This window comes from Ascaphus truei, chromosome 14 (genome assembly GCF_040206685.1).
Source record: "Ascaphus truei isolate aAscTru1 chromosome 14, aAscTru1.hap1, whole genome shotgun sequence".
Lineage (NCBI taxonomy): Eukaryota > Metazoa > Chordata > Amphibia > Anura > Ascaphidae > Ascaphus > Ascaphus truei.
The window spans coordinates 39,120,577-39,148,088 of record NC_134496.1 but is presented as its reverse complement, the minus strand read 5'-3'; the positions used below and the strand labels follow the sequence as shown (position 1 = coordinate 39,148,088).

Sequence of the window (27,512 nt, the reverse complement as noted above, 5' to 3'; positions counted from 1 at the left end):
AAGTCAGATTGAAGTACTGCTGCGGCCGAGTTTATTCGAGCATTTGCCTGTTCTCGGCCGCAGCAGTAACCTGGCGCGCGCCGGAGGGTGCCGGGCGCGCGCCGAAGCAGCGGAGGAGCGCCCTCCGATCGGGGCGCTCTCCCTCCCGCTGCCGGGTCCGCCGGGTCCCCCGGAACCCCCTGCCGCATCCCCCACATCGCGGGACACCAGGGCCCTGGACGCGCGTGCAGGGGGCGCAGGCACCCGATGACGCGTGACCGCGCATCGGTGATGCGCGGCACGCTGAGGGAGTGCGGCTAGCACGCCGGGGCATCCCCCGGCTTGCGGTGCTAGCCGTGCTTCAATAAAACGTGTCGCCAGTGTATGGTTGCAACACAAAGAAAAAAAACCCAATATAATTGATTGAATATAAAGTGGTTTTTATGGCATAGGAATGGAATTTCATGACATACAGAATTATGGAAAAGGGATTTCTAGAAGACCGTGAAAACGTTCAATGTTATTAAGGGAAAACACATTTTCTCAGTAATTAATGGGGGAGAAAGAATGACCGTGTCTTTACTGTTTTAATGACTCACGTGCAGGACATAGAATTTTGCTTACCAGAAACAATAAGGAAGGGGCGTGAAAGCTAACGAAGAGATCTCATTGGCCGAATGTTTTCTGATCCTTTAATGTAACATGAATGCCAAAGTAAATCATACCCTGTTGTTAATGTTTTGACTTTTGTTTTTTAACCACTGCAGTGCAACAGGGGCTCGGAACTAGTCACAAAGCATCGTGTTGCAAAATCCCCCAGCATTATATTACATAATATTGTAATATAATCAATGATTAAGTGATTAAGAAGTAATTGGCATGTAACTAATAAAAATAAAAGAGAAAGAATTGTCAGCGCACCATTAGAATTAGTCTCATGCCAATGTCACATTCCCTACAGAGCTCTGTATACAAGCCAGGAGTTATGGAGAAATGTAATAGTTAAGCATCCTTTAGACTCGTGATTCCGACCAAAGTTTTCGGGAACCCCTATGGGTTTTATTTATTTAGAAAATGTTTTACCAGGAAATAAAACATTGAGTTACCTCTCATTTTCAAGAACAGTATGTCCTGGGCACAGTTATGATGACAGATACATGGTTTCATTAAATGAACAGGGTTGTACATTATATTTAAAGACATTGAATGAACAGTTAAAGATAACATGTTATAGGCGTATGTAACAGTTACAGACCAGATTCAAATGTGATTCAGCTGAATTCTTCAAAGAACTTAGACCGGTGGCGGCTTTGACAGCCTCTGGTAGATTGTTCCAGTTGTGGGGTGCACGGTAAGAGAAGGAGGAGCGGCCGGATTCTTTGTTGAACCTTGGGATCATGAGCAGTCTTTTGGAGTCAGATCTCAGGAGATAAGTGCTGCATGTGGTAGGGGTGAGGAGCTTGTTCGGATAGACGGGTAGCTTGCACAGAAAGTATTTGAAGGCAAGACAGGAAAAATGAACTTGATGCCTATACTCAAGTGATGGCCAATCTAGTTCTTTGAGTATTTCACAGTGATGTGTGTTGTAGTTACATTGGAGGTAAAAGCGGCATATTGAGTTGTAAGGGTGTCTAGTTTGCTACGGTGAGTTTGGGGTGCTGTACCATATGCTATGTCATCATAGTCTATACTGTAATTGACATTAGCATCTGCTGTGCAATTCACTTTCTGACCAGCTAGTTTAGGCAGGATTTGTTCCTATAAAGTGCACCTAGTTTGGCATAGGTTTTGGATGTCAGGGTATCAATATGCAACCCAAATTTTAAATGGGAGTTAAACCATTTGCCCAGATATTTAAAACTAGTGATAGGGGCTATGATGGTGTAAGAGTTGGTTATGATATGTAGCTCTGTCGTTGATAGCTTTAGAAATTTAGTCTTAGTCCCAAATACTATCGTTACAGTTTTGTCAGTGTTTAAAAACAGTTTGTTTTGAGGAATCCAGTTTTCAAGTCTTGAAAAATCAGATAGAAGTATGTGTCCAAGGTCAGAGAGGCAAGGGATGTGTGTATATAAGATTGTGCCATCTGCATACAGTACATGTGCATTGAAGCTGCCTTACAGGAGCTTCAATAGGTTGATCATTAATAACTGAAAAGAGTAGGGGCCTCAGAAGAGTCTTGCGGGACACTGCAGGTGACATCCAAGGAATTGGAGTTAGATCTCAAGAGACACACATTGGGATCTACTGTAGCTGTTGGATAGGAGTGAAAACAGTTTCAAGCACGTTCCCCTATTCCAGAGCACTGGAGCCTGTTTAACAAGATAACATGATCAACCGTATCAAAAGCCTTTGCATAATCTAGGAATATTGCACCAGTAAATTGTCCCAGTTCCATGCCACACTGAATCTCATTGCAAACTTTTAGGAGGGTAGTTATCATGGAGTGTTTTGGGTGAAAGACAGATTAGATTTGGCTAAGGAAATGTATCTTGCTATAGTAATCACTTAAGTGGGAGTGGACACATTTTCCATGACTTTGGATAGTATTAGGAGACGAGAGATTGGCCTGTAGTTTGAGACAGTGTTTCCATCCAAATTTTTGAAGATTGGGACAACTCTGGCAGTTTTACAGGCCTTTTGGAATGGCCTGCAAACAAAATAGAGTTGATCAAGGAGGCAAGTGGTTTGGCAATGGCTGGGGCACCGAGCTCATGGGAGCTGTGATAGCAGGTCAGGTCCACATTGGCTGCTTAGTTTTAATTTGAGGAGCGCTTGTGTGATCTCTTCTTCAGCTACTGACTAAATGGGACAAAATGAAAATTATAAGCATTGTTGGAAGGGGGTGGGGTTATTGGGGTTATTCATGATTGGTTAAGATAGGGGTGCGCAAACTGAGCGGCGCGTTATTTTTGAGGGGGGGGGCGACGGTTGCAGAGGCCCTGTGTTCTTCCCCAAGGCATTTAAATTAAATGCTGCAGGATTGCGTGAGGCCTCTGTAACTTCACTTACCTTGTCTCTGGCGACATGTCGCAATGGCAACGTGGTGTCAAATGACTCCGCAGGGTCACGCGATGCCGCATCACGTGACCTTTCGGCGTCATTTGATGCCGGAGACATGTAAAGAGGGGGCGCGAGCAGGGGGGAGTGCAGACAGGGGGGCGCAGGGGGAAATTCTAGGAACAAGTTTGCACGAACCGGTGCAAACCGGCTGAATCCCACCACAGCTCTTGTGTGCCAGATTTATTAAAATACTGAATATCTTCTGGCATTATCGTTAGACATGGAATTGGTCCAACTGTTTTGTTGGCATTATACTGATGAGTAGGCAATATGGTTTATTAATTAGGGGTTTACGGAACAAATATTTTCTAGCCGAGGGTGCACAATGTAAAAAAAACACAAAAGTTGGGAACCGCTTCTTTAGAAAAATAATTATTAGGAACCAATGAAGTTCTCCCTACAACACTTTGAGGAAGGTCCCACAGTGGGACCAAAACGTTGGATGTTTATGGTTGTTCCAATACAATTGTTTTGACGATCTTCATTGCAGCACCAAGTCTTCTTTTTCCAATCTGGTTACGGTGAAATATATACATATCAGTTCTTTTTCATTTGTAGCCCACGTGACATGCCTGCCTAAATGAGGTGTGCCAAAGTGAGTTCTTTTGTAACAGCCTTTTGATCACAGATTCATAGCAAACAGTTACTAATTCATTCTAGGACCTTTTCAAAAGTTGAAAAGAAAAATCACCTGGGTACAGATTACATTTTAAACAATTCAATATTTCTTCTCTCAAAATGTTTCACATCATTCAGCTAGGCAATAAAATAAAAAAGCTGTTTTTTTGGCTTTCATTTTATTGACTCAAATCCACTGCACCCGATACATCTTAAAGAAGTTGGCCAAGCTGACGTCCCCCCCCCCCCCCTCCCTTTAATATGTGCATAATTACAATCCACACAATGATAAGTAATAAGCTAAGTTGCCGATCGATCTGTTCTCCTGTGATTGATCAGCGAAGATTCGGCTGGGGGGTTCACTAAATGGCTGCAGAGGAGTATTGACTCAGTATCTGGGACTTTGTAAATGGTTGCTATAGAAACAAAAAAAGGCCTGTTACATTATAACACATTAAAATGTAATTCATAGTTTGAAAAAAAAATGCAACAAGTATTTTCTCATAGTACAGAACTGATTATTTTTTTTAAACACATGTAGGATATTGCTTGGTCTGCAGCTTTGCATCCTAACTGAGGAAATATTTTCCCCTTAAAGGTACCAGTTATTAGATGTAAGTGTTATAAAGGGGCTAGTCACCGAATGTATAGTGCTTATGCTGGGGAACTATTGCAATAGTTGATCATATTTCCTCTTCCCTTATCTATAGATATTGGTTCTTGTGTATTATACAGACTCCCTTGATTTCATCACCCACCAGTTAGTTAGTCCACATACTCTCCCATCGAGCAAAGGTTTTTGGGCTTCTATGAGAATTGGTAGAGTATAGTGTCATTTAACCTATGTAAACCATATGGAGCTTTATCTAGCTTCAAAAATGTTATCCCATGTACAATCTGGTTGACATTAGCCAGGTCACTAGAGACGTCATTGAGGCTATGCTTCAAGATCCAAAAATACCATTTTAATTTGATTGATGAAAAGAGTCATTTGGCTCGTGTGTCAGTGGATCGGGTTTATTTGCTTCCCTTTCTCCCCCCCCCCCCCAGCGGTATCGCTAAATCAGTGCCCGAACTGGTAGCCATCACATATGTGACTTCTGCAACAGATGTACAGTATGTGCAGTGAGTTGTGGTAATATGGCAGTATTTATGGTAATTCAGAGCCAGCTACTAAAGGATATGCTCAGAAGCCATATTCAGGAGCCTTGCAAGTACCAGGCTGCTGGTGGTAGGGTATGTAATAGTAGGCAACACACTGCAAATTAACACAGTGATGCTGAGTAAATGGTCCTTCTGCTTAAAGTGGGGAAGTGGGGGGGGGGAAGCAGAGACATGTAGACAAAGGAATTTTCTTAAGCCTTTTTCCATAGAAAATCAGGCTAAAACAGACTTCTTGCAGGCTGACAGAGTAAAGCTTAATGAGCTCCAGGATGATTTACCACAGGATGTGGAATACCCTTAAGTATTCTAATTTCTGTGATGGCTGTAGCTGAGAACACGAAGTCACAGTATCAGTTTTTCCAGGAGTAACTCATTCTTAGCGCTTTCGCTGGGGCCAGTGGCAGAACAAGATTAACGTTACCGCACGGCAGTGCTTTCGTTATAGCATTATTACATAAAGGATTATTTTATGTGTACAGTATGTCAGTTTTATGGTGTAAGGAAAGTTGGGAGAGTAAAATAACAGAGTTAATCGCTTGCCGTGCTCTTATGAAGTGTCTATCCAATTAATGGTGCTTGTTACCGATAAACGTACAATGTTTAACATTTATTACATACAGTAGCAGTTGTCTGAACACAGTAACGCAGGGGGGCTCAACTCCAGTACACAAGACCCCCCCAACTGTCAGCTTTTCAAGATATCCCTGATTCAGCGCAGGTGGCTCAATCAGTCCCTGCTTCAGCGCAGGTGGCTCAATCAGTCCCTGCTTCAGTGCAGATGGCTCAATCAGTGGCTCAGTCTTTGCTGAAGCAGGGATATCCTTAAAACCTGACCTATTGGGGGTTCTTGGGGACCGGAGTTGAGCCCCCCTGCATTAAGGTTTGTCCAGTTTCTGGATATCTGTACACATATAGTTCTTCACTAATCACGTCAACATGTATGGTTACTTTGCCTGACAAACTGCAAATGTACCGCTCCCTGACAATAATTATATGATTGCTGAAGCGTCATTATGATATATAGGGACAGTAGTTTGCATTTCCCTTTGATTAAAGCAGCATTGCATGTTTAAATATTCTTTAATGAAACGATCGTTGGTTTAATGAACCAATTAAATATGTCCTAGTAATTTTAAATTAGGTATTTAGTAAGGTGCCACAATAAATGATGCTTTAGATATTTTTTTCTAAACCTCTTTCCCCTGTTAAAATAATGACAAATTGATGGTCTTCTCAGAATTGAGTATTAATGCCTGCACAGAGGATTGCAATATATCTTGACACATAAGCATAAAAGCCACTTGATGGTATATCATGAATGTAACAAACACACTTAATATGTGTTTTGGACAAGTGAAATTCATGGTGATCACTTCTGTGTACATCCTAAATCCAATGTTTTATATAAAAAATAGGGCAAATTGTTCTTGATAAATGATTCCCATAGAAGTTAAAAACAAAAAAAAACACGTAAAAATGAATAAAAGTTTTTTTGGCAAGCCGAATTCCCACCTCACATGTGAAATATGCACCTCAGTTCCGAACCAAGGGCAGGGTGCATGGATATAAATATATTACACTTATGCCAGGGTCTGCATTAACATCTGGAGTTTGCATGATTAACCCGTGGTCTTCGGGGAATTAGCAACTCTGTCATTCAAGAATTCCCACACAGAAACACGAAGCAAGCAGTGACACGCAACGCATTGATGCATGTGGAGAGTGACAGCATGACAAATAAACACACTGCTTGACACACGCCGACAAGCTGACAAACCAAGTAAAATGTGTTGGAAAAATGTGGCTCACTTCATTCAACTTGGTAGAATGAAACTAGAACGGATTTGCGATATAAGCAGGTCCAGAAAAGGTCAAAGGTCCAACATATTTACATAATCAATAGATCTACTTCTTCAGTACCTCATATATATATATATATATATATATATATATATATATATATACATACACATATTGTATGTCTTTATTTATATAGCGCCATAAATATACATAGCACTTCACAGTAGTAATACATGTTGTAATCATATAAATAACAAATAATATAAATAACAGTGTCAAGGGAGAGGGGGTTTGGCCAGGGATTAAAGGGGTTACACCCCATTTGGCCACCCCCTGCTCTCACCGGGTCCGGGAATGAGGGACCCCCGTAAAGGGTCGACCGGAGATAGAGGGTCGCGCATTGACTTTAATGGCGGAGCGGAGGCCCCATTGAATCCAATTGCGGCGTGCGCCCATGCATTGTCTATGGCGGGGCCAGCCATTGATTCCAATGGGGAAAAGCCGCGTGGCGTGAAAACGGCTAAGTGCGAAATGGTGAAAAATGTAAGTCCATATCTCCGGTTCCGGAAGGACCAGAGGACTGGGATTTGGGTGGCATGTAGCCAAGGTTCCGGCATTAATGCATGGCCATTCCCAACCCTCTCCGAACAACCAGACGGAGTATGGGCGAGTGTAAAGATTTGAGGTTTTTCCCATAGACTTCAATGGCGGCGGTTCCCCCATTGAAAGCCTATGGCAGGGAACCCCATTGACTGCAACGGCAGAGTTGCTCCATTGAAGCCTATGGCGGCGGAGCCCGTTGTTTTCAATGGGGAATGAGTGAAAAGCAGAGATTCATTTTTAAAGGGACGAATCCTGTATTTTAAAAAGTGTTTTAAAGTGCATTTATGTATCTCCGGTTCTGGGGGTCGCAGAGAGCTGAAACTTGGCCAAAATGTAGAGTCACTGTTGGCATTAAAAACTGGCAGGTTTCGACCCACTGAGCCCACCAGAACGGAAACTATTAATATGTGAAGATATTAAGCTGTGTATAGTATTTTGGATCCGATATGAGGATGCAGACCCCATCTGCTATGCTAATAGGTCAGGAAGGGCAGCCGGATGGTTTAGCATAAACCCTCTGATCAAAGGTTAACCGCCCTGATTGTTTACACTAGGGCCAAGAACAAAAGAGGCTCAGTGGTTTGTAAGTGTCCTAGTTCACACTTGCAAGGGAAGAAGAATCTACTTCAAAGAGATTTTGCTAGCCAGCTCGGCGCCTAGGGTTAAGAGATGGTATTTAAACCAGGCTCAGCCCTTACTCAATTGTCTTTTGTGCTTTTCGTGATGACTACATCTGAACCTGTGTTATGGAAGAAATTGCCAATCCTGTATCCTGATGGCTTTCTTGTCCAAACCCTTTAAGTAAGTGTCTATATTTTGTCTGTTATTTGTATATCTTGTGTGTTCACCTTTTTCAAGGAATAAATTATATTTTATCATATCTCAGCCGTGTTCAGTTCAACCCAGTTATTTTGGTGTAAATTATATCTTGTCATAAGTTACCGTGACAAACAGGTCATGGGAATAAGTGCTTCAGACATAAGAGTAACATTAAGGAAGAGGAGGTAGTAGGTAATTGGTAGGTAGGGGAACATATAGAGACAGTAGAAGGGAATTCTAGTAAGTGCGTCAAAGTTAAAGACTGACCCTCTGATTGAGCCACCTGTGCTGAAGCAGGGATATTCTGAAAACCTGACCTGTTGCGGGGAGCTTGAGGACTGGAGTTGAGCAACCCTCTAACGTCTATATATAGCAGCAATTCATGTTAAGAAGGAACAAAATATTGTTCTCCTAAAAATGACCAGTTTATAGAAACATTATACAGCAGCATGCATCATTTATATACTGTAGCACCAACAGTGTATGCAACACTTTGTAAAATTACAATGCAGGGAAAATAAATACATACAATGGGAATTAGAGCAGCAAATATAAGACAGCATAAGACAAAGGGAGACCCCTTAAGTATCTTCAATTGTCAGTACTTCTGTACTCCCTTCTGTACAGATTCAGAATCCCTACACTATCATTTTATCGACAAATAACTTTTATGTCGGACCATTAAAAGATACAACCGGCAATCAATCTGCACTGCACGAAATGTTTGTTAAACTGTAGCAGTTTAGTGATTATAGCAGGTAGTGCTTTCTACAATGTTACACACCATACAGATGTTTTGGTCCATCCAGATCTTGTCCAAAGTATTACTTATACAGAGCAAAATATCAATTCTCAGGAGAGATGGGGAATTCTTTTCCCCCCAAAACTTCTTTAAAATCGAAATGGTTGTTGTTGATGCTTTTGGTCTCGCCAAGTCTTGTGTCCCGCGGCGTTTGAATTGATCAATTGGCAAGATGTCCCGTATAGTGACTCATTGTATATAAAGCACTGGCACAGCTCTCCACATAATAGCCAGTAGATTTGGAAGTACGGAGCGGTTATGCCATAAAGAAGGCATTTGGCAAGCTCATAGGTCTGAATTTGCCCCCCAAAAATTGTAAGTATTTCCAGATGTGCGCACATTTTCCAGTAAATGACACAACTATTTATTATCAGAGTTTGGGGAATAAAGAGTTATAGCAGAAATGGTTTTGTAACTACTTCCAAAATCTACTGACTTGAGCAATACTTAAAATAGTCACAAAATATTGATATTTACTCCAGGAGACATGCAGGATATATTGAATGTGTTTGTGTTAACTCTCTGGCTTTTTGGTAGAGGTACAGCTGCCAATGGTTTTGCTCCTTCATTATTTTTTCAGAGACAGAAAATAGATTTTAACATTGATTTCCCTAGCATGAATATACCAGACGCAATAATGCTTCCCCTTTTTGAAGTGCTTATGTTTTTATTAATCAAGGAGCAATTCGCGATGATTTCACTGGATTGGCGGCACTACACTAATATTAATTAAAGCAGCAATTACATCATACAGACATACAGTGGCAGGAATTACAATGATTGATCATGGTTTTAAGAATGTAGTGATGTCATTGGCAAATTTAAAGGTGGCGTCAATAGTGAATTAATGGTAGAGATGTGTAACAGGTTAAATATAGCTGTTTGGCACTATTTCATCAGTTAGTTTAAGTATATAGTTAGTATTTCTAAATACTTTAGCAAAACATCCAATATCTTCTTGTTGTTTTTTAAATAAATAAATCAGTGCTGTAGTATTAGATAATACTGACTGCATTTTTTTCAACTCCTAATGCCATTTTTAATGATTTAAAAAAAAAAAACAGTACTTAACATCCTGTGGTTGCTATAGCAACACTTTAAAAGTCACATCGTTTTCCTCTTTGGAAGCAGGCTCTGACACACATGTTTTTTAGCTCTACCCTTTGGCCACAAAGTATCACAAACAGATCTGTTGCAGTGTTTCAAGCAGCAGGCTGTGTATTGGCAAGCTGAAAGCAGTAACAATAATGTGTTACACGTAGTAATATAAGGTTAAATTGCACCTGCTGCATTTCACAGACTGCAGCACAGAGTCAGAAGTCAGTCATTTCGATCGCCGCAAGAGCAGGAGATTCACCGCTCGCTCACAGGAGAACGCATCAATTGGCAGTTTATAGCTAAACAAAATACAGTGAGTGCAGGACTGCTGCTTCTGTAAAGTTTGTAATGTTTTACTGGTAATCAAATCTCTTTCGTGATAACATTGCTTGTGTAATTTTGTATCTATCAGCTAAAAGTGTAGTACAGGTGTTCCTCGCTTACCGACGGCCAGGTTATCCGACGCCGCATAATGCAGTCCCTCGGACGCATTAACCGACGCCGAATCTGCTTTTCCGACAGTCACTACCGCCAATTAACATGGGACCCGCAATCCGCCGGCCCGTTAACCGACGGCGGTTAGCTGGGACGCATTCCGTCAGAAAAGCGACGACCGCTTGTACTGTTAAATAAACCTGTATTTTTTTTCTTCAAAACACTAAATAAAGACTGGTCATATTCAAGCAATAGCAACTTACGAAAGTAGCAGCAATGAGAACACATACTTGAAAATGAGAAGTGACTCTCAATGTATTTTTTTCCTGGTGAAATATTGTATAAATAAATAACCTATGCCTCAAATGTAACAATCTCATTAATCAGGTTTCTGACATTTCATTCAGGTTGTTAGCCAGCGAGGTTTATACTACATCAGACCTGGCAGAGATTTATTATACACAGGACAGATTGAGTTATAGAAATTGATACATCTCATTACAATATGCAGGTCACGTAACGGCTCCTATTGACACTTCCCAAGTCACAGGCTGATGTTATAATAACTTTATTTCATATAGAGTTTTTCTCCCAATGGGACTCAAAGCGCGTTACAATTACAGCATAGCACGTGGTATGCATCACATTGGATTGTTACAGACACAGACCCTGCCCAGATGAGCGTGAGGCACAGGGAGATAAAGTGACTTGCCCAAGGTCACACAGAGCGGATACCAGGATTTGTACCAGGCTCCTGTTACCAGAGTCAGTGTCTTTACTCACTGAGCCGCTCCTCCAGACCTATACACAGGACAAAATAGGTGCAAAGTGCACTAATATATTGACACAGAATACAAATAATTCTGCTTCAATTTTGTTCTCAAATGCCTTTTTTCTTTCTTTCATGCATCTTACTGTTTTAAAGCTATCATTCAATATGCTGTGAATCAGCATCCCCGTGCTGGAGAAGATTTTCGACTAAATGATTTATTTCTTCATTCTCTAGCACTGTGGAAACAGCTTCATACTGTAGCAGATTGAAAAGGGTCCAGAGATGGACTGTCAAATGCATATAAGTTTGATGTTTTTATTTTTTCCTAAAGTTGGTTAATTTACTCTTAATTCTCAGATAAACCTTTTGTCGGTGTCTCAAACTTGATATTATTAAAGAATTTCTCAACGATTGTTCTTTAAATATACTCACTAATAATGTGTTCTTTGTTTTACTGCCTCTTATAATCTGGCCGCTTTAGTGGTTACATTTGTTTGCTTGTTGAAGTCATGAAATTGATCCCAGTTTTCTTTTTGGCTGCAGATTCCTGAAAGGAAATGTGTATTGCCACTTTCATTTCGCACTAATGTAATTGATCTTATTGTTTTTGCTGAAGTGTGGAAACCAGCCATTATTTTGAATACATTTTCTTTTCAACAACAAAGATTTTTTTTTGTGGTACATTGCTACAATCCAATGGATAACATGCAACTCCCCAGTGGTCTGCTTAAGTTGGGAGGCGACCATGCTTTTCTTGCAGTTGGCCCCAAATAATGTAGAGTAATTTGTTGAAAGGAATAGAAGTTGGAAAAGCTGACTGACAGCCGTCTGGGGTTATGATGTATTAGTGACGGCAAAATGGTAACATCACAGGTAAATCAGAAAGACCAGAGTCTTTAGTGGTGCAATAGGATAACTCTGGAATGTGCACAAGGACTTGGGCAGATGGACATCATGGTATTTAACCCAACGGGTTGTTGTCTCCCATGTGCTCGGGTTCGGCACTTTGAAGACCGTGTAGACCAGTGGTTTTCAACCTTTTTTCTCTCAGGATACCCCTAACCACAGTGCTCAGTTGCTGAGGCACCCCTACAGCAGGACAGGGTCATAGAAAACACAGGATAGAGAGACTGCCATAGGAGACAGACAATCAGAGGGGGCAAGAGATTGAGAGAGGGCAAGGGAGTCAGATGGTCAAGGCAGTGAGAGGGGGAAGAGAGTCAGAAGGGGCAAGGGAGTTAGAGGGTGACAGCGGGCAGAAAGTCACAGAAAACAAAATAGAACAAATATACACAGCCTCACCTCTACTGGCCACGCTCCGCAGACTCTTTTCACCTCCTCCTGATTTGCTAATATAATGCAGCAAATCAGGATGGAGGAAACAGCCCTGCTCTCTCAATGCTCTGGGAGAACGGGGAAAACCGGGGCACCCTTTTGATCCTCTCATGGAACCCCAGGATGCTGTGGAACCCTGGCTGGGAAACACTGGGGAAGACAGATTGTTGGGAGGTGCTGGGACTCAACAGGCAGTCATGGTACACGTTGGCAGCAATGGCTGATGGAAGGTCCTAAAATGATCTCAGGCATCTAGGCTGCAAGCTTAAGGCAAGGACCTTCAAGGTCGTATTCCCCAAAATACTATCAGTGCCATGCACTACCCCAAAGATGCAGTTGGAGCTTAGGGAGGTTAATGCATGGTTAAGAAACTGGTGTAGGAAGCAGATTGTTGTTGTTATTTTAGAGCCCTGGGAGTCCTTCTCTGAGAGGTGCTATCTTTATAGTAGGAATGGATTGCACGTAGAAAAAAGGAACCGCAGTTCAATATCAGTGCTCTAGAGTGTACAATTTATGATCCATAAGTGTCTTCTATATATGACGCATATAACACATGATTTATGACAGATTTTAAAGCGAAAATATATTAGGATAAACAAGAACAGTTTCATACTGTATGTGGGAAAAAAAGTCATATTTTGTACTCCCAGGTTGAAGATAAAACCTTAATAATTGTACCCAGAGGGGATGTCTGTGTGACCACGAAAGTGGAAAACACAGACCCCCTCACGACATAACGGTGATGCCTCCTGGAGTTAGACTTTAAACAATTTAAAGAAATTCCATGAACATCAATAATGCAAACACTTTGTATAGTACTCACGACCGTGTTGTTTGTAAATCCGACAGTAGCGTGCTCCCAGCTTGTAATCAAATGCAGGAAGTGGTATCCCATGGGGGAAAGAATAAGCGGTGCACTGCGAAGAAAATCGATGGAGCCGACTTGACAGTGCACTGCTTATTCTTTCCCCCATGGGATAGCACTTCCTAGGAATGTATTGCACCTCAACGCAAAGGGATCTTCTGTGCTAGGGGGGAGGATGTTCAAAAGGCTGGAGGAGATTTAAAATTAGGAAACAGGGGGAAGGTACAAACAAGAGGTAAGGGACTAGACAGAATTGATAGGACTGGGGAAATGGTGATGGGTCATGGAGGTGTAGTGGGGGGAAGTGGGAGTTTGACAAGCAGGGAAGCACCCATATTAAATGCACATAATGCTAGTAAACTTCTAAAAACTAAATTCAATTGGAGTACAAATGCATGAGCGGATAAAATAACAATAGTAGACTGGTAAAAACCTTAAGTGCTTGCTAATGCAAGTAGCCTGACAGATAAAATGGGGGAGCTCAGCTTAATAGCTAGAAGCAAGCAATATGATATTGTATCTATGAATGAGCCATTGTGGGATGAAACTCATGACTGGGCAGTTACTGTAATTTAGAGGCTTATTCATTTTTGTTGGTGAGATCGAGCAAATAGAAGAGGAGGTGGAGTATGTTTAACCGGATTTAAAACATATTATAAGGGAAGATGTTTATGAAGGGAATGATGAAAATGTAGAGACTTTGTAGATAGAAATGAGCAGTGGAGGTAAAAGAACAAAGAAAATGTTAGTGGGGGTATGCTACTGTATAAACCACCAAATATCTGTGAGATTGAGGAAGCCAAAATACTTTTGCAAATGGAGAAGGCACGAAACTAGGTCATGTTTTCATAACAGGTGATTTTAATTATTGACTGGGTGCGCAAACTTTTCTTGCTGCGCCCCCCATGCATGCTCTCCTCAGTTGTCGGCCCCCCCACTTACCTCGGTGCAGCGTCAGATGATGCCGCGGGGATGTGTGACATCATGTGACCTTCAGCGTCATTTGATGTCTCGTTACCACGGCAATCGTGACGTCACATGACCCCGTGGCGTCATTTGCCATGGTCACGCGTCCTGAAGCCGTCCTGAAGCCTCTCGGTAAGTAGAGGTTGCAGAGGCCTCGCGCGGTCCCCCGGCATTTAATTTAAATGCGTTGGGGAAGAGTGTGGGACCTCTGCAACCATCTCCGCCCCCAAAAAAATCTCACGCCCCCCAGTGTGCACACCTCTGACCTAAAGCATTGAGAAACCAACCAGGAGAGGGGCATCACTGGATTTGGTAATATCAAACAATGTAGAAGTAATAACAAATATTCATGTCAAGGAACATTTGGGAAACAGTGATCATAGCATGGTCTCATTTGAAATAAAGGATCAAAAAGCATGTTATACAGGTTGAACAAAGACTTTACATTTTAAAAGGCCGATTTGAATAAATTGAAGAATAATCTACAAGGAATACATTGGGATAACATTTTTGCTGGAAAAAAATAAAAAGTAGACGATAAATCGGCAGTCTTTAAAACCTTGTAAGATAAGTACACTTACTATTGGGTAATAATTATAAAAGAAACAAGTCTAAACCAACATTGCAAAATAAACACATAAGGGAAGAAATTTGAATGGAAGAGGCAAGCATTTAGATTCTTAAAGTCAGAAGAAACAGAGGCATCGTATCAAAATTATAAGGAATATAGCACAAGTTGCAAAAGGGGAATCACATTTGCAAAAACTGAAAACGAAAAAAGGATTGCAATAAAAAGTAAGATCAACTCTAAAAAGCTATTTAAGTACCTTAATAACAAAAAGATTAGAAAAAATAATATACTGTAGGGCCCTTTGAGTATGGCAGGCAAATTATTGGAGACGAGGAAAAGGCAGAAGTAATAAATACATGATTTGCCTCTGTATTTACCAAAGAAGAGTCAATTGCAAAAACATTGCAACAGGAGGAAGCCAAAACATCTATATTAATGAACAATTGGTTAACTGAGGAATAAGTGCATAGGTGGCTTGATAAAATTAAAGTAAATAAAGCACCTGGTCCTGATAGCATGTTCCCAAGGGTTGTTAAGGAACGAAGTTCAGCAATAGCCAAACCGTTATATTTAATATTAAAGTACTCCATTTTCGCAGGCTCAGTACCACAAGATTGGCATAATGCAGACGTGGTGCCTATATTTTAAAAGGGAGCTAGATCCCAATCAGGGAATTACAGGCCTGTAAGCCTGCCATCAATAGTGGGGAAGCTAATTGAAGGTTTAGTACGGGATAATATCCAGGAATACCTAATAGATAACAAAATTATTAGTAATAGTCAGCATAGATTTATGAAGGATAGGTCATGTCATACTAACCGTATTAATTTATTTGGGGAGGTAAGTAGGAATTTAAACCATGGTAATACAGTTGATGTGGGCTACTTAGATTTTGCAAAGGCTTTTAATACGATTCCACACAAGAGGCTAGTGTACAAAATAAAGGTCAAAATATTTGCACCTGGATTGAAAACTTGTTAAAGGATAAACAGAGAGTTATCATAAGTGGAACCATTTCAGGTTGGGCTAAAGCTGTAAGTGAAGTACCTCAAGGTTCGGTACTGGGACCCTTGCTTTTGAACTTTTATATTAATGACCTTGAGGTTGGCATAGAGAGCAAAGTCTTCATCTTTACTGAAATAAACGGTGACACTGTGTGCTCATTTACATATAATTTCCCAGACTCCCTGGCTGCAGTGGAAGCACTGTATGCTAAGAGATAACAGGGAAACGCAGAGTTGCAGATCTGTCTGAGACATGTGAATGTGCTCACAAGTGATCTTTTTAATTGCTTTATACTGTACGGTGGAGGGTTTTTTGTCACTTTTTTACCCACCATAACTTATTTAGTGTGCGTTCTTGCCTGCCACAAATTCCCATTATGAATGTGCACAGCCTGTAAAATATATATTTGTATAGGTAGAGATAATACAGCGATTAATGAAAATGGTTTAGGAAGAGGAATCTGAAATCAGCAGTAAACTGAAAAATGTCACAATTTTCCAAATTGATCTCTATTTGGATTTAAGTTTCAATGCAAATATTTAAATTATTTGTATCTACAGTACAGTTCTTTTTTTAACTGTCCTGTGTCTAAGTTATAATACTTCTTTTTTATTTCTTGTTCTAGGATCTGGATCTCGTGCGCATGAATCTGGAAGAAGTGAGGTTTTTTGATCTTTTTGGATACAGTGAGGAAGCAGAGTCGTGGCAATGTTTTATGTGCAACAATCCTGAGAAGGCAACAGGTAATCAATAAAGAACTATTCCCATTATAAAACCAAGTGGGATAAGAGTTTACATTCAAAACCTTAGGGATAGTGGCAGGAACGCGTTGATGGCAGTGCCATTGGCGCAGTCGCACCGAGCGCACGCTCTTACAGCGGCCCCGCGTTCTCTTCCACAAAATTTAAAATCGATTGCTGGGGCAGAGCCTAGGGCCTCTGTGAGCTCCAGCATCTCCTCCTTGTCCTCATCTCCGGTATCTTCTCCCTGTGACAACGCTTCGCCACGACAAAGTGACATCATATGACAAAGCGTAATAACAACGGGATGTCACATGGCAACGCGTCGTCACGACAACGAGACGTCACATGATGCCGCAATGTCACAATAACGCGATGTAGCTGGAGATGATGCCAGAGATGAGGAGCAGGAGAAGGTAAGAGGCACTGCCTTCCCCCCCGGCACCAAGACCCACCAAACTCCCAGCCGGCATAGTGGAGGCGAAGTGGTATCACGCTTGGCATGCCAAGCAGGACGTCAGTTTTAGACGCACAGTACACGGTCTGTTGTTTGCTTTATCTTCTTTGAAGAAAAGGTAGACATATCTTCTGTGCAACTTGAACACATTTACAGTTTAATAAAATCAGCAGATAGTATGTTCATGCACATGGGTAGAAAATTAGTTTGTTTTAAAGCTTCAATGCAATTTAGATGGAGAGTTAAAAATGTTTTTACCCCTACAACAGAATATCTCATAAAGTTCATCTAAATCTGATACTAATGCACCATAGAAAATATGGCACATCTGAATACTTGGAATAAAGAGTAGTGTATTTACCAGTGTTTGCTGAAATTAGTTAAAAGCAGTGCCACTTAGTAAGGGTTTTTAAAGTAGCAATAGAAAAACACTCAATCTCACTTTGATGTGTTATGCAGACAATAAGCTGAGATAAGCTTTACACCAAATCCACATTGCTTGCCCATTCAGGCAGTAGGTAGCCAGCCACGTGCATGCATTATTCTGTGTGGGGAAATGCTCAGTTGTCGAAGGCACCAACGCTGCAAACTGCTTGAAAGTAACAAGGCGCCAGATACTCAAGTATATTTAAATCTAAGTGGCTAATTCATTACACGGCGATAGTGCTGGTCGGGGCACTAAATTTCTGTGCGATGGTACCCCAATCGGCACTATCATCATTTAATGTTTCCCTAAAATGGCCAACCATACACAGCCAAAAACTCTACCATGTAAAACAATTTTGAACATTGTAAAAGTGAAACGCATATATTTTGCAAAAGCCACCACTTGTAACATGCTGTCCAATTACTCTATGTATCTAAGGGCCTGCGGTTCCCGTCTTTCTTCCAGTGTGTATCTAGGTGTATTTGTGATGCCCCTGCACTTGTTATTGGCACAATAGCTCTCAGTGTTGAGACACCCAGCTCCTTAATGGACAGACTGTTACTGGAGGCGCTTGGAAGAGTGACCGCTATGGTTGATATCATGGTTACCTTTGTGTGCTAGGATGTGTATTGTGTGTGAATACGGCTAGCGGGTGGTGTTTAAGTACATGCGTATATGGCAGACTGTTCTTTGACTTGGCTCTCTTAACTACCCCGTGTCGCTGCTGCTCCACCTCCCACTGGCAGTTTTTGTTAGGGGCTGACAACTAATTGGGAAAAATGCAGCTGTAGTTCCAATTAGGAGTAATCAGGGGACGCAACTGTGATAACATTCTCAACTGGCACTTTATTCTTTTTTCTTTAACATTTTAATCTGGTTAATTGTGTGTGGGCTGCAGTAGCCGTTTATTACAGTTCTCAGAAGCGTTTCACTTTTTCTTTAATCTAATCCCTGATGGGAAAACCACAGTCCTCTTCCAGACTCCATCATGTGAATCTCATGTGAACAGTTTGCAACGACTCTTAATTTGGTCGGTTGTTAGGAATGTCAAAAGTATCTTTTAAATTAAGGTTTCTGTTCCCTCTTACTTTTGCTGTCCTAGTAACTACGCACACTGAAGCATTGTGATTTTTCCAGCCAGTAATTGTTTCCTGACAAAAGTATTATTCCTTTATCTTACTCTGGGGTCCTGTGGCCATGTTTATGCAATCTTAAAATTAAAATTGTGGAGTGCTCCTGGACATTTAATACTTTCCCTCATGAAATGTGTGTCAAAAGGCTGGAGTTAACCCTGTCGCAATAAAAACATCACATGCACTACTGGGATATAATATATAGCTGTGTATTGTATGTTTAACCATACCAGTCAAAGTACGTTCCTAAAGAGGTTACTAAGTATTACATTAACGTTTCCCATTTCTGGGGAATACATTGTTCTCCCGTAGAATTGACATGCCGCGTGGTACTATGATATGTAATATCTCTACTAACTGCAAATATAGAATGGATAACAGCATAGACTCTTTGTATCAATGTAGTGGAAGGTGCTCTGTGTTTTTGGAGCAGAGCTGCGGCGGTGTATGTAAGAACAGTTTCTTCCATCTGATGCAGTATGTTAGACTTACGCCACTATAAAAATGGAGGATTTTTTTTGGGGGGGGGGGGGGCAAATAAAAGGCAAAAAGAATGGAGCACAGAGACACAGAATGTGATGCATCTCATTCTAATCTGTGTACCATACTCTTCCAAACTCCCACCTAGCTCTTCCCCAACGCCTCCTACTCCATAAGGTGCAAACCTGGGCAAATGGGTCAAAATTGGAGCAAAATGGTTTGATACTTCAATGCAGTGAGAAAATGCCCAAATTTAGCTCAAATTGCTTTGATACATACAGTAGAACCCCTGGAGTCTTTGTAGCCCAAATGACCAAATCTAAAACTTTAAACCACAGTAAAATCAAGTAAATACTTCACTAGCTCACCTGCAGTATCCAATAAATGTTGAAGAATTCATTTATTATTAATACAATAACATGTGTGTCATTTAGTAAGTATCCAACTTCTTCGTTGTCTTGTCATTGCATTTGCAGTAAATGTATTGTAATAAATTGTATCTGAAAATCTGTGAGAATATCACATTGACAAACTGCATTTGCATTGAAGACCACGCAGTTTATTGTTTGACTGAACAAGGTGAAACAATAACTACACAATACTAAAAGAAAATGCCAAACCCGTGAGTTTTGCTATGGTCTGTCAATAGGCCCTGTACTTTTGCTCTGCACCTACCTGAGGGCATTATCATGTCACCAACAAGGTGAGAAGCACTGAGCACTAAGGCTAAGGCCCCGCTGTACGCGCCTCCTGCGCGAAGCGCGTTAGAGTGTTTTTTAACCTTCATGTGCCAATAAATAGAAGTTTTACTGCCATTACCTTGCCTGGTGGAGTTTCCTTCGGCTGTGCACCGCCATTTGTTTCCTGTTCTCCCAGGACGCAATCTAACCTGAAAAAACAAGTCCGGTCAGCATGATATAGTCACTACTTTATGGGGCACCCGGAGAACTAGTTCCCATGATGCAGTTACTACGTCCTGGGGCACATGGGGAAAAATGTGAGCAAAATGACCTGCTACACTGACATAGAGGAGGCTATGTATAAAGCATTGTTATAAGAGATTTTATCATAAAACAGGTGTATAGCAAGCCAGTGGTCACTGTACGCTAATGTGTAAAGCCAACTTGTTATCTTGTGGTGTGAGTACGTCAACCCCTTTTCCACAGAGAATGAAATGATGCTAAGGGAAGGGGTTAGAAACAGAGTTTGGATGTGGTCAGCAGAGCACAGTGGGCTTTATTATATGGCATATTCAAATACAAGCGTGTGACTCCTTGGTGCATTATTAATGCGTCATATTTGTCCATCAGGCTTTTCTTGGCGCAAACAGATGCAAGTCGATACAAACATTCCTAGGTGCATCCGTCTGTATGAACGTCGGTGCAACAATTTATGTCATTAATGTGCTGTACATTTGATTAATAGTGCGATAAAAGGATAATGGTTAGAGGGAATTTTTTTTATTTTCTTGTACTTTTTAATTGGGTTTGATAAGAACTTGTGACATATTTACATGCATAAAATGGGACATGAAGCACTCCATACAAATACTAAAAAAAGACGCTCACTAAATTTAAGAACATGAATAACGACTTAGCTACGTATGTCGCTAGTGATTTCTGGTAAGTAAACTAGTTTGTATACATATCTCCCAGACACAGTGGTAGATTTCCCATTAGGCCCGTTAGAACCGGACCTTCGGCAGCAAAATTTGGGGGCGGCAAAAATGTCCGCCCCCATATACATTTGCCGCGCTCTCGGACCTGATGGGAAGTCGCTTACATATCCCGGGCGCCTCCTTGCTGCCTCCTTGCTGCCACCCTCCTCGTTCTGATTCACACCGTCAAATTACAACATGGACGTCACCAACGTGGTGTCACATGGCGTCTCGTTGCCATGGCAACGCGACATTGCGGCGTCACGCAACTGGTAACGAGACGCATGTAACATCACGTTGGTGATGTCTGCGGCGTAATGTTATGCTGCAAATCGGAAAGGGGAGGAGGGCGGCAGCATGGAGACAGCAAGGAGGCAGCCAGAAGTGCCGAGGGGCAGCAGATTTTGAAATCCACGGCTGCTCCCAGAGATGCGCAAAGTTGGCATTTCTTTAATTGCTCCACTTGTAATCCAGAATCGCCTTTGTACAGAGCCCCCATCGTAATTCACTTCTAGCTTTACTAGCCAATACAAGCCAATCGCATGTCCCTCCGGCACATCGCGTTCAAATGACCACTCCTCGGAGTGATCCCATGATCGCAGCGTCACTGGTAACACAAACGGAAGAGAACTCTACTGCTCTGGCTAGATCATGTTCAGCGCTCCAGAGAAAACGCCATCACCCCTAGAAAACGAGCAAATCTTATACTATATTAGTGAAAGCACTGTATGTTTGCCTGCCTGGATGTCCGGTGTCCCTAGCGGCAATCTCATTGGTCCCTTGGGCCGCCCGCCCCCGCACACCTCTCATTGGCCTCACACACTCACACCACCCCCTTGGCCCGCCCCCCACACCTCTCATTGGCCTACACACACACACACACACACACACACACACACACACACACACACACACACACACACACACACACACACACACACACACAGTCTCACACACACACACACACACACAGTCACACACACAGTCTCACACACACACAGTCTCACACACACACAGTCTCACACTCACACACACACACACACACACACACACACACACACACACACACACACACACACACACACACACGGTGTTACATACATTAGCAGCACATCTCCCGCTCTCTTCCCCACCGGTCCCGGAGGCTCCGCCTCTTCCTGTTTCCCGCGCTTTCACCCCCCCCCCCCTCCACGTGGGAGCTGCCGGACGGGTGAGGGAGCTGCCGGACGGGTGAGGGAGCGGCCTTCACCCCCCTTCACCTCCCCTCACTCACTTCCCCTCCACCTCCCCCCCCCCCCCCGGCGCCGCTACAGTCAGCGGGGGAGCGGAGTGATCACCTCCCCTCACTCACTTCCCCTCCACCCCCCCGGCGCCGCTACACTCAGCGGGGGAGCGGAGTGATCACCTCCCGTCACACACTTCCCCTCCACCCCCCCCCCCCGGCGCCGCTACACTCAGCGGGGGAGCGGAGTGATCACCTCCCCTCACTCACTTCCCCTCCACCCCCCCACCCCCCCCGGCGCCGCTACACTCAGCGGGGGAGCGGAGTGATCACCTCCCCTCACTCACTTCCCCTCCACCCCCCCCCCCCCGGCGCCGCTACACTCAGCGGGGGAGCGGAGTGATCACCTCCCCTCACTCACTTCCCCTCCACCCCCCCCCCCGGCGCCGCTACAGTCATCGGGGGAGCGGAGTGATCACCTCCCCTCACTCACTTCCCCTCCACGGCGCCGCTACAGTCAGCGGGGGAGCGGAGTGATCACCTCCCCTCACTCACTTCCCATCCACCCCCCCCCCCCCGGCGCCGCTACACTCAGCGGGGGAGCGGAGTGATCACCTCCCCTCACTCACTACCCCCCTACCCCCCCCGGCGCCGCTACACTCAGCGGGGGAGCGGCCACAACATGCTGCCTCCCGCCTCAGATCCACGTGGGAGCTGCCGGACGGGTGAGTGAGCGGCCTTCACCTCCCCTCACCCACCCCTCACTACACTTCCCCTCCCTTCCACATCCCCTCCACCTCCCCTCACCCACCCCTCACTACACTTCCCCTCCCTTCCACATCCCCTCCACTTCACCCCCCCTTCACCTCCACCTCCCCTCCACCCCCCCCTTCACCTCCCCTCCACCCCACCTTCACCCCCACCTTCACCCCCCTTCACCTTCCCTTCACTCCCCCTTACAACCTCCCACCACCTCCCCACCTTCCCACCACCCCCCCCCCCCTTTCCACCGCCCCCCCCTTCCCACCACCTCCCCCCCCCTTCCCACCTTCCCACCACCTCCCCCCCCTTCCCACCTCCCCCCCATTCCCACCACCTCCCCCCCCTTCCCACCACCTCCCCCCCTTCCCACCACCTCCCCCCCCTTCCCACCACCTCCCCCCCCTTCCCACCACCTCCCCCCCTTCCCACCACCTCCCCCCCTTCCCACCACCTCCTCCCCCCTTCCCACCACCTCCCCCCTCTTCCCCCCTTCCCACCACCTCCCCCCTCTTCCCACCACCTCCCCCCTTCCCCTCCTCCATCTCCCCCTTCCCCTCCTCCATCTCCCCCATTCCCCTCCTCCACCTCCCCCCTCCTTCCCCTCCTCCACCTCCCCCCTTCCATTCCTCCACCTCCCCCCTTCCCCTCCTCCACCTCCCCACTTCCCTCCTCACCTCCCCCCTTACCCTCCTCACCTCCCCACTTCCCCTCCTCCACCTCCCCCCTTTCCCCATCCCCCCCTCCACCCCCTTCCACCCCTCTTTCCCCCCTTTCCCTCCCCCCCCCCTTTTCCCCTCCCCCACCTTTACCCCCTTTCCCCCTTCACCCCTCCCCCCCCTTCACCCTTTCCCCACCTCCCCCCTTCACCCTTTCCCCCCACCCCCCCCACCCCCTTCTCCTCCCCCTTCCCCTCCTCCCCCCACCTCCCTCTTCCCCCTTCCTCTCCTCCACCTCCCCCTTCCCTTCCTCCCTTCACACCCCCTTCACCTCCTGTCACCCCCCCCCCCTTCGCCTCCTGTCACCCCCACCTCCCGTCACCCCCCCCCCCCCTCCCTTCACCTCCCGGCAACCCCCTCCACCTCCCGTCACCCCCCCTTCACCTCTCCCCCTTCACCTCCCCTCGCCCCCCCTTCACCTCCCCTCCGCCCCCCCTTCACCTCCCCTCCGCCCCCCCTTCACCTCCCCTCACCATCCCCCACCACCCCCCCCTCACCACCAATCCTCACCTCCCCTCCGACCTCCCCTCCGCCCCCCTTCACCTCCCCTCACCACCCCCCACCACCCCTCCGACCTCACCTCCCCTCCTTCAACGCCTTTCGTCCGCCCTCCCGCCTCTGCCTTTCGCCCACCCGCACTTCTGCCTTTCACCCGCCCACCGCTCACATCCCCGCGCCACACACCCCGCCGCACGCACTAAACAGACCTGCCACACTCGACACACACCCGCCGCCTCTCACCCACCCCACACACTCGACACACACCTGCCGCATCCTGCCCCTACGCAACAATATCACTGACCAGCTGTCACCTGCACTCGCCACACACCCGCCGCCTCACACCCTAGCAGGACCCCGACCCACAGCCAGCACTCACTACCCACGCGCCACCCGTACTGAACACCCACCTGCCGCCTCACACACGCTCACACCCTAGCAGGACACACGCCTCACATTTTCACATCACTTATGTCACCAAAATATACATTGTACTGTGGTGTGTTTACAATAAACCATTTTTAAACAACATCGTATTACATTTTCTTCCATCTTTCTTTTCAACATTATTATCCAACCTTTACAACAAATACTCACCTATTGTTCCACGATTTATAAATAATACTACCTATTACGCATTTACATCCCGGGCAACGCCGGGTCTCTCAGCTAGTAGCATATACAGTAGCGACATACTTTATTAAAGTAAATGCCGGCGGCATGCCGGGATCTACCCCAGCTGCCGCCAGTCAGAAACGCGCGCCGCCGCGTTTCCCCCACGCACCCCCCCTCCACATCGCGCGCAATTACCCCCCCAAAGACACCCCGAACCCGGCTTCTACTCTGCCCCTCTGCTTCCCCGCACCCCCGCTTACCTAGATTTGAACTCCAGGGGTGTCGGGGAAGCCTGGGGAAGACGGGGAAGACGGGGAAGCCGGGCGCGCTTGTGACCGTGACGTCACAGTGCGCCGCCACGCGCCGCGGCTACCCGCTTCCCAGCCTCATTCAGCCAGCGGCATTTGCTCGAATAAGAGCTGCCGCTGCTGTAACGCTGCCTCTATGTCATGAAACCCTGAAGAGGAGCCCGTAACTATGTCATGATGACCCTGAAGAAGAACCCGTAGCTACGTCATAGGGCCCTGAAGAAGAGCCCGTAGCTACATCATGAGATCCTCAAGAAGAGCCCGCAGCTACGTCATGATGACCCTGAAGAGGAGCCCGTAGCTACGTCATAGGGCCCTAGAGAGCCTGTAGCTATGTCATAGGGCCCTGAAGAAGAGCCCTTAGCTATGTCATAGGGCCCTGAAGAAGAGCCCTTCGGTATGTCAGAGGGTCCTGGATTGCCTGTAGCTACGGCATAGGGCCCGGAATGGGTTCAACAGAAATTTGCCACAAATCAACAGTTATAAATTTGTCATCAGAAAACAGTCAAATGTTTAAGTAAATATATGAAATAATAGCACATATTAACAAAGAGAAAAGCTACACAATAAAACAAGATAAAAAGAAGCTGATAAGTATCTGTGGCCCAATATATATATGTCTACATGTTTTTATTTTTGGGAGACTTTTTCTCTTTGGTTACACATGTTATTATCTGTTTAGACCGGATACAAGATGTTACATTTCTAGTTAGCTTCAAATCAAAACCTTCAAGTTTATTAGTTTAATGTAATATTATGGAAGTTACCAGACCCCCTAGAAAAAAACCTACAGCTCTAAATATTTCCATTCAGATGGTAACCACGGTAACACATAATTAAAGCAACAACATCTGGAATCTATAGCTCATTTACATTAAAATCTACGTGTCATGCAAATGTAAACAGATAAGTCACTTGTCTGTTACAAATTTAACATACATGTATGCATTGACATCTGCTGAGTCACCGTTACAATTGTACGGTTGTTATCGCAGAACAGAAGTACACACTGCTTTTCAGCGAAGTCTGCACGACTACCGTGATATCCACCACTGCTAACTAACCTCATAAACAAAGTTAAACCATGAAGTCCGGAACATCTGCTGGAGCAATGTAATCTCCTCCTAATCATATTCTAGATGCTACAACATACACGCTCTTTACTGGAATCTTATATACTGTACAATGCCATGACGCCTGCTTATGCTGTGAAACCACTTGCCTGCGCTGGAGTACAGATGAGATATATTCAAATGAATGGAGCTAAAATGTCGTCCAGCGTAGGGAAGCAGCATCACAGCACATATAAGGGCCTATATTCTGTAATACAGCATCAGATGTTGTCCTGCCTTTTTGCATCTCATTTTTTGCGTCTTCCATTATTCTTGCACATAAATTAAATACATTTTTGTAATGTGCAGCGTTATTTATTTGCGTTCTGTATTTGCATTGACAGAGTTGGTGTATCTCTGTTAGACATCTCATATACTTCTATAGCGAGTGCATAGGAGGAGAAGATGATGTGTGCGTGTGTGTATACTGTAGTGCCGACGTTTATTCTAAAACAAACCAGTGGCAATCACCAACAAGACCCAGGTACATGCTGGGTACATGCTTAAACATTTCAGTGACATTTCTGCAGAGACTAATGGCACATCGGATTAACAGCGGGGGTCCCTGGCAGTCCCATTCAAACTGAATGGGACTGCCAGGGACCCCTGCTGTGTTAATCCGATGGGCCATTAGCCTCTGCAGAAATGTCACTGAAATGTGTCAGCATGTACCTGGCTAGTTTAAGGCAAGTTTTAGAATACTCGTTGTCTCGTCTGTATATATCTGTATATACTATATACCCAATAGTCAAAAATGGATAAAGGCACTCCCTACTGTATATAGTAAATTAGAACAAACTCAGCTTATAAATTGGGTGCAGATAGGACAATCCGTGTTCACCAAAACCAAATCAAGATATAATATAGAGAAAAGAAATAGCCCACAGCAATCCAGCATAGGAAAAATAGAAAAATTGTAATCAAAGCATCAAGGTGGGTATGAAAATCAACTGCGACGTTTCAGACCACACAGGGTCCTTTTTTAAGCTTGAAAAGGGACCCTGTGTGGTCTGACATGTCACTGTTGATTTTTGTATCTGCCTTGATCCATTGATTACACATTTTACATTTGTTCTACTCTGGATTGCTTTGGGCTACCTCTTATATATATATATATTTATTTATTTATAAATACTGTATTTAAAACAGAAAAAAAATAAACTGATTAGCGGCAAAAATGTATATAATGTGGCAAAAGGCATATTAAAAAAACTACCAAGGAAACGTTTGATGCGTGATACTATTAAAATAGGTGTAAAAAGTGACAAGTGATCAACTAAAAATATAAAAGTGCATATAAAAGGCACAAAAGGACAATGAAACATTGTAAATGCATATATGTTATGAAACAATTTAACACTCATATATATATATATATTTATATTTATATATATATAATACACCAATAATAAACATGTGGTTAAATTCCAAATGCTCAGTCTCTCTGAGCAACCAAGCAAAGTATAGGGAAGTACCAATGTCCTCTTGTA

At 44.2% G+C, this 27,512-nt stretch overlaps 1 protein-coding gene across 7 annotated transcripts in view; it reads left to right on the top strand.

Moving 5' to 3' along the window:
* Positions 1-27,512, top strand: part of VEPH1 (ventricular zone expressed PH domain containing 1) — a 197,960-nt gene that overhangs the window by 146,727 nt on the left and 23,721 nt on the right. For all 7 annotated transcript variants that reach the window (XR_012788028.1, XR_012788027.1, XR_012788029.1 and 4 more), the window contains one exon: positions 16,521-16,638. Coding sequence is in view for 4 of the 7 variants with exons in the window: in XM_075570553.1 (XP_075426668.1) it covers positions 16,521-16,638 (118 nt within the window). In the remaining 3 variants the exon portion in view is untranslated. Of the gene's footprint in view, positions 1-16,520; positions 16,639-27,512 lie in introns of those variants that run through there.